General features: G+C 47.5%; 6 protein-coding genes across 6 annotated transcripts; 3 read left to right on the top strand and 3 right to left on the bottom strand.

Moving 5' to 3' along the window:
- The first annotated feature begins 127 nt into the window (after window positions 1-127).
- On the top strand, window positions 128-1,806 carry DFJ58DRAFT_753832 (uncharacterized protein). Its single transcript, XM_041387949.1, is given in 8 exon segments — window positions 128-157; window positions 190-237; window positions 249-401; window positions 412-674; window positions 723-851; window positions 904-1,040; window positions 1,087-1,177; window positions 1,233-1,806. The coding sequence occupies 5 exon segments, from the start codon at window positions 458-460 to the stop codon at window positions 1,460-1,462; spliced, it is 804 nt and encodes a 267-aa protein (XP_041251518.1). The 5' UTR covers window positions 128-157; window positions 190-237; window positions 249-401; window positions 412-457; the 3' UTR covers window positions 1,463-1,806.
- Window positions 1,807-5,558: 3,752 nt separating this feature from the next.
- On the top strand, window positions 5,559-6,657 carry DFJ58DRAFT_649030 (S-adenosyl-L-methionine-dependent methyltransferase; the record flags this gene model as incomplete). The annotated part of the gene is made up of 5 exons (XM_041381505.1): window positions 5,559-5,686; window positions 5,746-5,786; window positions 5,833-6,089; window positions 6,147-6,247; window positions 6,297-6,657. The coding sequence occupies 5 exons, from the start codon at window positions 5,559-5,561 to the stop codon at window positions 6,655-6,657; spliced, it is 888 nt and encodes a 295-aa protein (XP_041251517.1).
- Window positions 6,658-6,661: 4 nt separating this feature from the next.
- Window positions 6,662-8,853, bottom strand: DFJ58DRAFT_15781 (FAD/NAD(P)-binding domain-containing protein). The gene is made up of 9 exons (XM_041378943.1): window positions 8,545-8,853; window positions 8,355-8,490; window positions 8,229-8,304; window positions 8,108-8,176; window positions 7,662-8,050; window positions 7,584-7,601; window positions 7,313-7,531; window positions 7,125-7,265; window positions 6,662-7,066 (listed from the first exon to the last, which is right to left on the bottom strand). The coding sequence occupies exons 1-9, from the start codon at window positions 8,628-8,630 to the stop codon at window positions 6,782-6,784; spliced, it is 1,419 nt and encodes a 472-aa protein (XP_041251516.1). The 5' UTR covers window positions 8,631-8,853; the 3' UTR covers window positions 6,662-6,781.
- Window positions 8,854-9,013: 160 nt separating this feature from the next.
- DFJ58DRAFT_712666 (uncharacterized protein) lies at window positions 9,014-10,059 on the top strand (the record flags this gene model as incomplete). Its single annotated transcript, XM_041383879.1, has 3 exons — window positions 9,014-9,578; window positions 9,638-9,778; window positions 9,830-10,059. 3 exons carry the CDS (start codon window positions 9,014-9,016, stop codon window positions 10,057-10,059), a joined length of 936 nt encoding a protein of 311 aa, XP_041251515.1.
- A 248-nt stretch (window positions 10,060-10,307) lies between these two features.
- Window positions 10,308-11,369, bottom strand: DFJ58DRAFT_720795 (alpha-N-methyltransferase NTM1; the record flags this gene model as incomplete). The annotated part of the gene is made up of 6 exons (XM_041384736.1): window positions 10,308-10,329; window positions 10,385-10,486; window positions 10,536-10,783; window positions 10,833-11,159; window positions 11,213-11,229; window positions 11,285-11,369. The coding sequence occupies 6 exons, from the start codon at window positions 11,367-11,369 to the stop codon at window positions 10,308-10,310; spliced, it is 801 nt and encodes a 266-aa protein (XP_041251514.1).
- Window positions 11,370-11,682: 313 nt separating this feature from the next.
- On the bottom strand, window positions 11,683-13,155 carry DFJ58DRAFT_753807 (Swi3-domain-containing protein). Its single transcript, XM_041387948.1, has 3 exons — window positions 12,613-13,155; window positions 12,432-12,554; window positions 11,683-12,379 (listed from the first exon to the last, which is right to left on the bottom strand). Exons 1-3 carry the CDS (start codon window positions 13,135-13,137, stop codon window positions 11,783-11,785), a joined length of 1,245 nt encoding a protein of 414 aa, XP_041251513.1. The 5' UTR covers window positions 13,138-13,155; the 3' UTR covers window positions 11,683-11,782.
- Window positions 13,156-13,592: the final 437 nt, after the last annotated feature.

Below are 13,592 nucleotides of genomic sequence, written 5' to 3'. Positions count from 1 at the left end.
CTTGGGACTACGTCTCTCCTGCGAATGGTCCGTCTATCGTACCTACTACTGTGACCGTCCTGTCGTCGGCGGCCAAGGCCACCAACTTTGCTAGTGAAATAGCAATGAGCTGACGTCTCCAGAGACATTCCTCGAGCACGATGAATTTCAACGTATACCGGGCAACAGTGGGCAACCCGAAAACTGACTACTGGTGCCTAGAATCTGGTAGCGAGATTTACTTGTCATAATGTGTCGAACTGGAAAGATTGCACGTATGTCATGCCAACTCATTGAGATCTGATGCCACAGAATAGCGGGAATTTTAAGCAGGGTCTTAGTTCAGATTCAATTATTGACACTTTCTAGGTCTCCGAGGTCCACAGGCCATATGTTGCAAGTGTTTCAAAGTTTCGTCCTGCCTGTCCCGGACTGTCCGATTCATATCCAACCGATCCCTTTTCTTCCTCCGTACGTTATGGACAAGGAATATTCTGCTCAGTACTCTCCTGTCGATGAAGTGGACGACGAGGATGCGAAGCTTCTCCATAGGGGTACAGACACCAGACCTCATTCAAAGTCCCGCCTGCTTCACGTATCGCTGTGGCTCATACATGGCGTGCTGATATCCGCAACGTTACTCTTCTTCACGCTATGGGCACGGGCACCTTCGAAGGATGCCATACTCCTGTACTGTAGGTGGACAGACGGAATGACAGAAATACCTTCCTGACCCATCACAGCTCCAGCGAACGAGGCTATTGAATCCAAAGGCATCGTGAGATTTAACGGAAGTTGGGATCACCGTTCGATATACCGCGGTAGTCCGTCTCCAGATCTCGAAGCAGCTTGGAATAGAGTAACTATCGATGGTTGTATATCTTTGTTCCTATCGAGGTAATTACTGATTGACAACCTTTTCAGGGCGCCTATTGGATATGACGCTCGAACAACTACTCAGAACAGGGGAAGAACCTGCCCCATTCATGGCTAGGTATCCGGAAGAGCACGGCGGAAATTATTTAGCGAGTGTAGAGGTCATTCATCAGCTCCATTGCATAGTCAGTCGTAACAGGAGGCTACTCGATCTTTACTCACCCCTTATAGAACATGGTTCGCCAATCCAGCTGGGGTGACCATTACCTAACACACGATCTTGACTTCGTCCGGTCCCCTGGCGCATGGCGCGTCCATCTTGGTTAGCTTACTGTTACCTCCCAGCCTACATCCTGCATGCTAACGTTGTACATCAGATCACTGCATCGAAATTCTCAGACAGATCATTATGTGCCGCTCTGATGTAACAATAGCTACTTACAATTGGGTTGAGGGACTCGATGATCCTTACCCAAACTTCAACGTTCCTCATCAATGTAGGGACCTCGAGAAGATCTTGGATTGGGTAGATGGTCATCGTGTTCACGTCTCTCAATCGGAATTAATCCGCCAAGAGGATAATGTTGACCTTCCATCCCCACCCTGATTGTATTCTCGACCCATGGAGGATCCACAGGGGGCATGATATCACATCACGAATGTAACTATAACTTTGCTATAAGATGGGTTCCATAGTACTTATAGGCTGTTGCACAATAAACTCACTTCGATATCTTGTAAGGTCGACGACTTCTACTGAACGTACCAAGGTAGTTCTACGACCATCGGGAGAACTCTTGACAGCTTAATATTTATGTCTGCTGATATAGTTATCCACAGTAGCTAGCTCAAAGCTAACCAATAGGAGACAGATAATGAGCAACACAGCATGACGTAGTAGACACAATAGCACCCGATGCCGGCGGTTATTCGTTGTAGAATGCACTTTAGGTCGTAATATCTTTTCTATGTGACACATACCCCACCTCCTCACAGATCCTGAAGCCACTGCCTATCTTGTCCGATTTGTTATTGATTGCTACACGTCGTTTGAAAAACACCTTCGGTAAGGTACCTTCGTCAGGGAAACAAACGAACTGATTCGCTCTGCAGTAACGCCACACTTTATGTACATAATATTCATGCCAAGACATTAATATTAAGAACTCAACCTAATCATACCATACCTCCATTCATATTATAATTCCATCCTCTCGCCTATACGGAATCGCTCATCACAAGGATATAGTCAAATATGAAGAACAATCTGACAGCCACTACTAATCTGTTCTTTCCAGAAATATTTCGCACCTTAATAGATTCCCGTAACACTCCGCATAAGCGGACGAGAACACGCCCTGATATCTCACTTATTGCCCCTAGTTAAAATCATTTCATTGTTGAAGGGTGCGTCTAAAACATTCGGCGGGAACTGTGGACTGGTAGGGGCACGCCTCACACCAGGGCATTCGCAACTTCAGAGATAAGACAGGACACAGGGGTCCCCTAGAGGTTAGCATGAACTTCCTGCACAGAGTATTTCTCCTAACGGACACAAATGGGATTTTAAAAAGGCATACATTGTGTACCACGAGGCATGACCCCAATGACCATAAATTAACAAAGACGTGAAAAAATGTCCGTCATGATGCATGATATCAGCCCAGGTCCTCTGCTTCGGCATGTAAGCAAATGTCTGAAAATGTACACGCATTCGAATCTATTCGAACGCCCGCACTCGTGGCGGGCTGGAGTGGTGTACCAGTCACTTATCGATGCTACGCACTCTGGAATAGTATTCCCAGGCGACAGCCCTATATCCAAGTCATAACGAGAAAAGTATGACCTGATTCTGAGATCTGAGGTCCTGACGATCCGAGAAATTGAAAATGTGCGTTGCATAGTGCATATCTACTAGCTAGGGTTCGGCGTTGCCGACTTTCACCTTGCTTGCCCACAAAATTACTAAGCAGATTTATATTCGTTTGTAATCTGTGCTGCGTGTGATGAGGACGGATGCAAAGCCTAGTCGATCATGGATAAGGGTTCTGCAGAGACTGTTTCCATGCGATTAACCGACTTTTCTTGTGCAGCTGCGAGTACAGCATCCAACAAGTCGCTTCGTTTACGTTTTTGGCTCTAGGAAAAAAAATTATCTTTTCATATTGCGATGATATTATTCATGGTAAGCTGCGTCAGAGCATCATCGAGTTTCATAGACATCGACATGGATTATATGTTGAACGTGACGGTTCAGAATTGAAATCGTTGTTATTTATTGACATTTGTGTACATTATGGTTAGTCCGTCAGTCGCCGTCAGATTTCTAGGGGTGATGATGACCTTGCAAGCCAGGTGATGTAAGTTAAGCATCGACGCGTCACGCGTCCGTATCATCTTAGATCCAAATCTCAAAGCCCCAAAGTCGATCGATCGGACCCCATACGTTTACCTGTGAGAAGGTCACCTGTTACAGTTTTCTGTTACTGACAACCCATAAGGTGGCATATTTCATTAATAATTAATCAAAGTCAAGGTTGTTCATGAATAAAATCAGTTTCAGAATTTTTGACTCAGCTTGGTGCACAGTTATCATCATTAGTTCGGGGACATGGGTCAGGTCCTGTGACAAGCGTTTAGTTTTGCGGACATACTATATGACTGCCCTGAACCTTTGTCATTGCACAAATGGCAGACAGCTCGGAGTGACTCACTAGGCTGAGCTGCTCATTATCATTGCCAATCAGGCTAACTTGGCCCCTGGCATCACTCAATGCTGTCAGATACCAGTTGCCGCTGCTTGTGACACGCTCGTGTGGAGCCATAATTGCGTCACAAATAGCACGTTATGCCCTGACTTCTACATCCGTTTAATCGATAATTGAAGTGGCAAGGTGCTTCCTGGAAAATATTGGTAGATAAGCTGAACGTCATGCCACGTCGTATTCCAGAAAGATCCGATGGTTAAGCGCTTAGCGAACCTACGAAAAGATATAAGAAGGACCTTTGAATTTTCAACGTAGGCACTGACAAAGCGATCACTTCCTCTAACCTTCACTCCTCTTAACTTCAAACATGCAACGTTCTCTCCTGTTTAATGCACTCGCCTCCATGGTGGCTCTTGCGGTCGCATACCCCATGTCAGAAGTGATTACGGGTTCCTGCGAGTATTCATGACATTAGCAGCACTATAGTTGTTAACATATCATGCAGCCGTAGCAAAGCGTGAGGATGAGGCGGCCAGTGGCGTATACTTCCCGATTAGCTACGACGATGACAAGAAGCGCTGCAAGTATTCATGACCGCTTGTAACACCAAAACGCTGACGTACCTATTCAGCTGAGGATGAGGCTCTTGGGGTCTACTTCCCGATCAGCTACGACGACGACAAGAAGCGCTGCAAGTATTCATGACCGCTTGTGACATCACGATGCTGACGCACCTATTCAGCCGAGGATGAGGCTCTTGGGGTCTACTTCCCGATCAGCTACGACGACGACAAGAAGCGCTGCAAGTATTCATGACCGCTTGTAACACCAAAATGCTGACGTACCTATTCAGCTGAGGATGAGGCTCTTGGGGTCTACTTCCCGATCAGCTACGACGACGACAAGAAGCGCTGCAAGTATTCATGACCGCTTGTGACATCACGATGCTGACGCACCTATTCAGCCGAGGATGAGGCTCTTGGGGTCTACTTCCCGATCAGCTACGACGACGACAAGAAGCGCTGCAAGTATTCATGACCGCTTGTAACACCAAAATGCTGACGTACCTATTCAGCTGAGGATGAGGCTCTTGGGGTCTACTTCCCGATTAGCTACGACGATGACAAGAAGCGCTGCAAGTATTCATGACCGTTTTTAACACTAAAATGCTGACGTACCTATTCAGCCGAGGATGAGGCTCTTGGGGTCTACTTCCCAATTAGCTACGACGACGACAAGTAGCGCAATGAGCGCCGGGAATGTTCCGACAAGTACCTATCTAGTTGACAACATATCTTTACTTACACACCAATGCAGTGAACAGTAAATCCGCCTTATAAACTTGGAGCTGTAGTACTAATACAAGTCGGGGAATGGAAGGGGATGTTTATGAGTAACTTAGCTTGTGGTCGTTTCTTTTAGCAACGTACATCGGTTAGCGAGTCGAATTACTGGTATTTGAGATCTCAATCAAGCTCCCCGGTGGACAGGCAAGAAATTTGAAAGCTACCAACCTTGGACCTGCCGCGAATATTCCATGATATGAAAGAGAGCCCTTCGGGTGGAAGGTGCCTATCGATATACTGTTCCAGTGCATAGTACGACGAGGCAGAAGACGACATTAAGGGCTTGCAGGCCGACAATGGATCACGCCACCGGGTGATCAGGAATCGGGATGCAGTCTTGCTTGAAGCTGTGTCACGAAGAGTAGTGGCATAGTAAACCTGGCGGCCCGTTCAAGGCCCGCTCCTACCAGTGATATTCCAAGTTCAGGTGACTCTAGAGGTCACCAGCCTGAACTTTAAATTAGCGACTCGATTACATCTTCAGACGAATGGTGCCATGTAATAATATTTATGCCAGCTGTTGGACTTACTTTCAGGAGACTTCGGCAGTTCGGCGACTTCACCGTTTTGCAGTCGCACCACTTTTAGATCATACGGGTTTCCGACATGCCATGCACATAAATAACGCCTCTGCATTGGCTCCCCATCCATGATCACTGGACTCGTATCTCTACGAGCTCAGCAATTCGTTTTCAGGCTCACGCGCAACATGACGACAAAGGTGCATGCTATTGCACAGACAGGATTCGGCACTGGGACGAATGAACTATACGACCGGTGAGTTAACTACCATCCACGTGGTCCACACAGTGCGCTAATACATGAGCTGTGCGTAGGGTTCGTCCTTCGTACCCAGCTGAGTGTCTTTCGTACATTCGTCAGGTATCAAAGAGCACAGCACCTTTGAAACATTGTCGAGTGAGTCACACACGTTACTTTTAGTTCCTCCTTCCAATTGGCTTTCAGAATTGGGGCAGGGACAGGTATTTTCACCCGTGCCTTGCTAGATCACTCTGAGTGGGCTACGAGCATTGGCACGCTGAGAGCTATCGAACCTAGCGACGGCATGCGTGATGTGTGGACGAAGACTGTCGATGATAACCGCAGTTCTATTGTCAAAGGGACATTTGATGACACTGGTGTTGAAGATGGGTGGGCGGACCTTATCATTATTGCACAGGTGAGTAGTACTATCAAGATAAAGGTAGGTGCAGGTGTTCACTCATCGGACATTTAGGCATTCCATTGGTGCCCCGACTATGGGAAAGCATCGGCTGAATTCGGTCGTATTTTGAAGAAGGACGGCGCAGTTGTGTTCATATGGAACCTTGAAGACAGGTTCGCTTTTGTTATTTTCTTTGTATCAATTCTTCTGACAGCATCGAAGAGACGGTGCAGGTTGGGTTGCGCAACTCCGTGACCGCATCGAGGCTCATGAGAAAGGGACGCCCCAATTTCGCCTCGGTCTCTGGAGGGAGACGTTCTCTACACCTGAGTATATCTCCTTGTTCCATCCTCAGGAGGAAGAAGAGTGGGCATATCATCTTCTTGCTAGCGAGCAAATTGTTACGGATCGCGCTCAGTCTAAAAGTTATATTGCCGTACTCCCTCCAGATGAAAAGGCCAAGGTAGTGGAGGACGTCAAAGGTATCCTCGAGCGAGGAGATGGTAGAGTTTGGATTAACAAGGAGGAGGGCACGTATCAATATCCATACAAGACTTACATAGTGGTATCTAGAAAGAAGTAGACCTAGAGGAAACAGTCGAGTAGTCATAACTCCGAGTCAGAATAAACGTTGTATACATTCTCCGCTCGCGACACGGGGCTACAGTGGCAAAGCTACGGATATCTGCCAGTATACATTAGATCTCTCAGTTGACATCGATCGAGCTGTCCTCCACAAGCCTGACAGCTTCTTCTAAAGCATCATCTAGCTCGGTCAGCCATGCCCACTCCCAATTTTTGGTGATTGTATCACCGAGCTCATGTAAAGGTACGTCCTCTTGAGATGCGCATAGTTGGCCACTACGCATTGAGCGCCGAGCCACTTCCGATGAGAATGGCCTTCTCAACCTGTCGTAGATGGCGAGGGCCCTAGGTACCGTTTCTAGGGTCGTAGATTTGTGACCAAGAACGGTCATGAGTAAGTAAGCATCCTATCAAATCAAATCAACACGGTGTAAATTTCTCGGAGTGCAGTCGTGCACAACTGACCTCGATACTCTGGCCAGCACCGGAGCCTTGGAACGGCGACATTGCATGCGCAGCATCTCCTATGATCGCGACTCGCCCGAAATTAGTGGATGGCAAAGTTTTCACGGTGTGCACGGCCAAAAGCGTGCCCTTTTCTACACACTGGAAATCGTCAGTGATGAACAGTAGCTCGGATACGAACAACAGACCTCGAGAATGTGCTGTGCATCCTCTTCAAAGTCTTTGAAAGGCTCAATAAACTGCTGAGCAGTGAGTTCACTAACCCACTCGTCGTTTGTCTTTCCTTTGAAAGACGGACGAGGGATGTCTGTATCGGCTTCATACGCCAAGTCAACGAGATCACGCTCAAGTGTGAAACCCGAAAAGTTGACGTATTTCCCAAGAGAAATTGGGTATGTAACTAAGTACTACAATGCATCAGCCTCAGCACAATGTACACCATTTATTAAAGAGTCTCACAGCATCTTTTCCGATGTACTGTGAATGAAAGCGCAGGGCCAAATTAACGGTATGAAATGCAACTGGAATTAGGCTTACCTGGGTGAACTCCCTTAAGGCACGGTGGTCAGGGTAACGCGCGCGCAGCTTCTGTGTGGAAACTAGTGATCTGTATGCAGTGACGCCGCTCCAGATTGGGTTCATGCAAGATAGCACAGACTGCTTTTCATCGGGATCCATGTCCTCAGCCAGTTCACGCAACATACAGGGCCGGACTATAGATTTTATGCCGTCAGCACCAATTAAAACATCGCATGTTGCAGTCGATCCATCCTTGAATGTTAGTGTAATCGATGAATTTCTTGAACAGTTTTCCAAGGGCTGAGTATATGATATTAGTCGCTTGGCGTTGTGCGTTGTGCAGGACGGTGGAAGAAATGAAAGTAGTACGCCTTGGAAGTCGGCTCGATGGAAACGCATAAGTTTACCTGTTCTACCAACGGTGTTCAGGGTGGGATGCATTTGAGTGCAGAGGGAAAGTTGACCTTTCGTCATCAAGTCAAACAGCTCAATGCCGACGGCTTGATCGCTTTTACGGTTCTTAATAGATGGGACTAAATTTCTCTCAGTGGATTTGAACATGTATCGTATAGAATTTCCACTGACCATATTCTTCTGTGTATTCGTAACCGCAGCGTTGAAGCAGTTGCTGTTCAAAGTCGGGTCCCAATTTCCGTAAGACCTGGATAATTGTCGTATGCTAGCATGTCTATTATTTTCCGAGATCCGTACCTTGAATGACCTGGGCCAGACACCAATACCGGACCCAATCTCACAAAAGCTCTGCGCGGCTTCATACACGTCGACGGCAATATCCTGGTGCCGGGACAAAGCAACAGCTAATGTCAAACCGCCTACCCCCCCTCCGCTAGGGTAGAATTGTAATGAGCTTGACTACGACGACAAGCTGAAGACACCTTACCAGATAGCGATCCTAAATCTCGGGTTAGACATTGTACTAGTATCTGGAGAACTGTGGTTCGATAAGCCCAATGGTTGATTATACATCAGTGCTGTCGTTGCGACAGCTGCCGGATGGATCTAGGTGAGAAAATAGATATTCTGTATTTGCAATGTAGCACAGTAAATTTGTTCTCTTGAGTATGATTGAACCATGTCGGGGATGATCAGGGGGAAGCTTCACTTATGCCGTTAAAATCTGAATCATGCATGAAAACCTACGAACGATGGTGTGACAGTGTCTTGAAACTAGTGTCAGCGTCGGATAACATAACGAATAGTCTGTAATTAGAAAATGGGTGTTGCAGTGCGCACGCCCAACTTTGAGATAACCCTTTGATACTAGTCCCGATTTGGAAACATCAATCAACGATCGAACGGATTCAATTGAGTTGCGGTAAAGCGAGACTTGGATAGTACACTCTCGTCATATGTACTCGTGGACCCGACCTGCTCGTCGGTTCCTTTTAACATCCTCCCTAAACCTGCAGGCTCTCGATGCCTGGATAGCATCCCCGAAATCACTTGTGCTCACTGATACCTTTCATTCTAATCACCTTTCAGACCTTTACATCACTCTACCCACTCGTGACGGCACACATGGTCGCCCGTTTGCATCCCCTGTAGAAGGTACACCCCTCGGATATGGACACCACCTTGCCTTCTTCCACCCACGTAATCCTGAGGCATTACTACGCACAGATGGGACCGACGCTGACTTCTGTCCGCCGGAACCATTCACACGCCGGATGTGGGCGGGTGGTACCATGACTTGGAACAAGGAACGAGCATTGAAAGTAGGAGAGAAAGCGACTGCAGTGTCTACTGTAGCCAAGGTTGAGAAGAAAGGATTTGAGCTCGGGAAACCGATGATATTCGTCAAACAGAGAATTGAAGTGACTATGGATGGACGAAGTGAACCTGGGATGGTGGAGGAACGAGCACATGTCTACCAAGCATCTGTAGCCAGTGTAGGGAGCCGCGTACCCCGTCAAGGCAAGTCTTCGAAACAACCAGTGACTTACATGGGTGCTGATGCGGACACCTCTAATCAGTGAAAGATCTCCCAAAGTCTGAGTTTTCGTTGTCGTACACTCCGACCCTGACGACGCTATTCCGCTTTTCTGCTCTCACATTCAACGGGCATCACATACACTTGGACAAGGATTATGCGCAGAAAGTTGAAGGATATCCAGGTGAGTTCGAGCTTTATTTCCCGGTTAATATCATGTAAATCCTGTTCCTAGAGAGACTCGTTCATGGACCCTTGACAGCCCTTTTACTTCTAGAGAGCCTCATTTACCATCGCCCAAGGGCCCAACTGCGCATCTTTAGCTATCGCGCACACAATCCAATTTTTGTGAATTGTGCCGCGACGATACATGGTGCTATCGTGGCAAAGGACAAAGCGGAATTGTGGTGCGAAAACGATGAAGGGGTTGTTGGCATGACTGGCGTTATTCAGTTCGACGAATAGATCTGCGACATTGTCGTATCAGACCTTTGTTCGCAGTCTTCTCGGGACGTTGACAACATCAAACTCGTACAACGCCAACGCTGGCAATTGTTTATGCAGATAATGGCGTTGGAACAGAAGTTCAGATTATGTCAGATAAGTAATGTGTTTGTGTTGGCTCGATGGTACATACTCTTGCACTACGGACACAATCACATACCACCCATGCATGCATTGCTGACGACGACAAGAAACTATTGAAGGACATCTCATGCCTCCCTTAGTGCGTACCTGAAGCAAGTAAGCAAGTAAGCACGAGATAGGAGTTCAGCGAGAGCAAACGTACATTTTCACAGGAAACAGCCCTTCGGGAAGTCCGTGTTGGATTTTCTCTTGGATGATCTTGAGACCAGCATCCCGGAAAACATTTTTGAACGCGAGGTCTGACCTGCAAAGCCAAGATAAGATTTTGTAAAACAAAATCGCTTCTTACGAACCGAGTGAAGCTCGAGTCTTGCTCGTCAAAAACAGTCACCGGCTCACTTTGCTCGCGGCATATATTCTCCTTCACTACGATGAGACTCCTCGCATCACGTAGAGCCTTCCTACTCCTCTGCAGGAACTGCACAAGATCATCATCTTTCAAGTGGCCTAGGCACCATTGGCACCATATCACGTCGAATTTCGATTCCATATCGTCATCACCATCTTGCGGCAGATAACCGACACGATCCAGGGGTTGTCCCTGGTGCAACTGGGTCAAACGATTGCAAAGCACCTTTGATGAACGTGACGCTCTTCGATCGATCAGCGATACCCTTCCATAAGACCCTATACCCGCTGTCATTTATTTCTAAACCGGATTCACTGGCTTTTCCACGTGATCGGGCTTCGTTGATGAAAGGCTCTACAGGCTCGAGCAGGACGACATCTGAGACAAGAGGAAGGAGGACGTCTGACGTGACGCGCCCGACTCCTGCTCCGACATCAAGAGCTCTCACACGCCTGGTTTCGGACGGAGGGGCAGAGAGACTCCGAAATGGCGATGGGACTGTGGATAGTTCTGGAAGGAGATCGAGGAGGAAGCGACGCGATCCAAGAGAATCGACACGAGGAAGTGACTGTCACCAATGCTTCAGTACAGAGGTTCGGTGAGGAATGAGATCTGAGTCACCCCCGTTCCAAATCCACCTGGATGTGATGTTAGCCGATGTTCGATGGCAAAGTGGCTAGCAATGAAGCAGACCAAGCACGCCGTCGTAGTTTGCGGGCTGGGTAGCCCAGTATTGAATACCTGCTTCAAGGTCTGGAACTGGATCGGTCGAAGACATTGTTTATCGTGATCATGATGTGCATTGTGCATCCGAGATCTGTGTGAAGACTTGGGTCACGTGATTTCAACTGAACTTATGTTGTTGATCTCAAGGAGTTAGCCAAACCTTTATAGACGAAGGAAGATAGACGTTCCTTCTAATATCGAGGAGCAAGTCTACATTGGTTGGAATCGGAGGACGGTGGACCAGCCCAAGGGCAGGAGCTAGTACACACCAAGGTATCGGCCCTTCCCATAGCTTAGTCAGCACATAGACTAGGTTTCACCATGTCCGTAGCTAGCAAGATCTATCATCATCTCAGCTTGCCTGCCTTGCTCTGGGCTTAGGCCGCTGGCCCTGCTCCAACGGACGTGATGAACGAAGACGTTCGGCTATTGTATGACATTCACTCATTTACGTATCATCTGAATCTACGCATATATATCATCAAAGTCTTCGTCATTTGTCCCGAGAGACATGTCAGCGTTCCCTGCAGATGGCGTGCTCAACACGGATGACACTGGAAGTTGCTTCGATGCTGTATACTCTTCTCTCTCCAATTCCCGCACCATATCCCACATTTCTTCATCCTGGTCATCGACTAAGAGGCTTGGTTTACTACTCTTTGGAGGCGGCGGAGCAGGGTTGGGGATTGGGTTATCGAATATTTCGAGGTCATTCCACATCGCCTCTTCGTCGATGTCCATCCCATCTGCAACCTCGGGTGGCAAAGTTTTATATTTGGCCTTTGATGCGGGAGGTGCAGGGGAAACAGAACGTTGTGCTCTGAACGCAGCGAGGCGTTTCTCTTCCTCTCTAACGACAGCATCGATATCAAAATCGTCGTCTTCGGCCTCTGATGATGAGGGTGGAAGAGATGGGGCATGCAAAGAGGACGAATCGTCAGTCACGTCTGCACCATCAAAATTTGGATCGGTGAGGTCGATAACGTTGTCGCCGCCGTTTTCTCCTGGCTCCTTGCCATTGACAAGACCTTTCGCCTCATCACGCCATACGCTCAATCGGACCTTCATTGATGTGTGATTGTGATATGTGAACGCGATCGATATTCGGTCGTACCTGCATTCGTTTTGAGTGACATAATTTTTCGACGCGCTCAACGGTGTCTTTGAACGGAGTCTTGGGGTACAATCTATGAGACCAAAACTGGTACACCTGGAGAATCCGTTGGAGGTCTGAATGCTAAACGAACATCCAGACATCCGCATTAGCGCCCAAGTCCGCTGTCAGTGTAACTCACCTCATGACCTTTCCCTTTAACCTTAAAATCTTTGATATTCTGAATGAGCTGTGGAAACCCCGATGCCCCTATCAAACTTGTTTCATCGAGTAATACAACCTTCTTTCTCTCTTTTTTCCCATCTTTTCCTTTATCCTTGTTATCCTTTCCTCCCTCATTTTCTTCGTCGGGACCTAAATCTCTTGGTGGAGAACTACTAGGCAAGATTTGATGGGGTGTCAACGCGTGTTTTGCCTCGGCCTGTTTTCGGAGTGCCTCAAGGTCAAGGGCAGGTGCAAGGGGTTTATATCTTAGGTCATCCTCCTCCTCTGCGTCATCATTATCGATGTCGGCGAAAAGCGCATCTACGTCTGGTCTCGGTGCCGAGCTAGTAGGTCTCTTCGGCGCTGGTTGCTCGTCTTCGTTGTCTGAGTCGGAAAGAAATAATGTTTCTCTAGGGCGTTTCTGAGAGCTGACTGTATCCGAATGCGGCGTAACAGCATGAGCAGGAGAAATTGGCGCGTCCCAGATGTCGTCGAGAGACATGAATGTTCTGGTGTAAAGACGCGTTATTTTGATTTGTTTGTCCGATGCGCGTTATATTTTCCTTTTCCACGGTTTACAGTCAAGCTTGCCAAGTTGTAGCCGTATGTATAATTAATATGCCATGAAAGCTTTCTCTTCCGAATTCACCGCGTATGCCGTGCTTTCCTCTGGGTAGTGCAAGGATGATTATCTTACGTTGGAGTTGTTGAGCTCGAATGTGTGATGATTATCCATGAGCATTCAAGGGTAAGTCGCTGCCACACAGCCTGAGACCATGTAGCACACCAAGCGACGTTTACGAGGGTTCAGCAGTCAATTAATCATCATCCACTGTTTGAGAAGGTCAGTCTTGGAAACTAGTACTTGAAAATGTCGACTGATATATTACCTTATATCACTTATTGCGACAGTGTCTCGCGAATCCGATTATGTCTGCATAATTTTCGGGCACAATC

Source organism: Suillus subalutaceus, assembly GCF_016647625.1.
Source record: "Suillus subalutaceus strain FC151 chromosome Unknown DFJ58scaffold_1, whole genome shotgun sequence".
Classification (NCBI taxonomy): Eukaryota; Fungi; Basidiomycota; class Agaricomycetes; order Boletales; family Suillaceae; genus Suillus; species Suillus subalutaceus.
The sequence above is the reverse complement of the archived record's forward strand: the minus strand, read 5'-3'. Positions and strand labels throughout refer to the sequence as shown.

Coding starts and splice junctions, on each gene's coding strand:
- DFJ58DRAFT_753832 (XM_041387949.1), top strand. CDS start 458: ATGGACAAGGAATATTCTGCTCAGTACTCTCCTGTCGATGAAGTGGAC. Junction 1,041..1,086: donor TTCATCAGCTCCATTGCATA/GTCAGTCGTAAC, acceptor CACCCCTTATAG/AACATGGTTCGCCAATCCAG. Junction 1,178..1,232: donor CGCATGGCGCGTCCATCTTG/GTTAGCTTACTG, acceptor GTTGTACATCAG/ATCACTGCATCGAAATTCTC.
- DFJ58DRAFT_15781 (XM_041378943.1), bottom strand. CDS start 8,630: ATGTATAATCAACCATTGGGCTTATCGAACCACAGTTCTCCAGATACT. Junction 8,177..8,228: donor CGAATACACAGAAGAATATG/GTCAGTGGAAAT, acceptor AGAGAAATTTAG/TCCCATCTATTAAGAACCGT. Junction 7,067..7,124: donor GTGCTGGCCAGAGTATCGAG/GTCAGTTGTGCA, acceptor TTGATTTGATAG/GATGCTTACTTACTCATGAC.
- DFJ58DRAFT_753807 (XM_041387948.1), bottom strand. CDS start 13,137: ATGTCTCTCGACGACATCTGGGACGCGCCAATTTCTCCTGCTCATGCT. Junction 12,555..12,612: donor TTAAAGGGAAAGGTCATGAG/GTGAGTTACACT, acceptor ATGTTCGTTTAG/CATTCAGACCTCCAACGGAT. Junction 12,380..12,431: donor GTCACTCAAAACGAATGCAG/GTACGACCGAAT, acceptor ACATCAATGAAG/GTCCGATTGAGCGTATGGCG.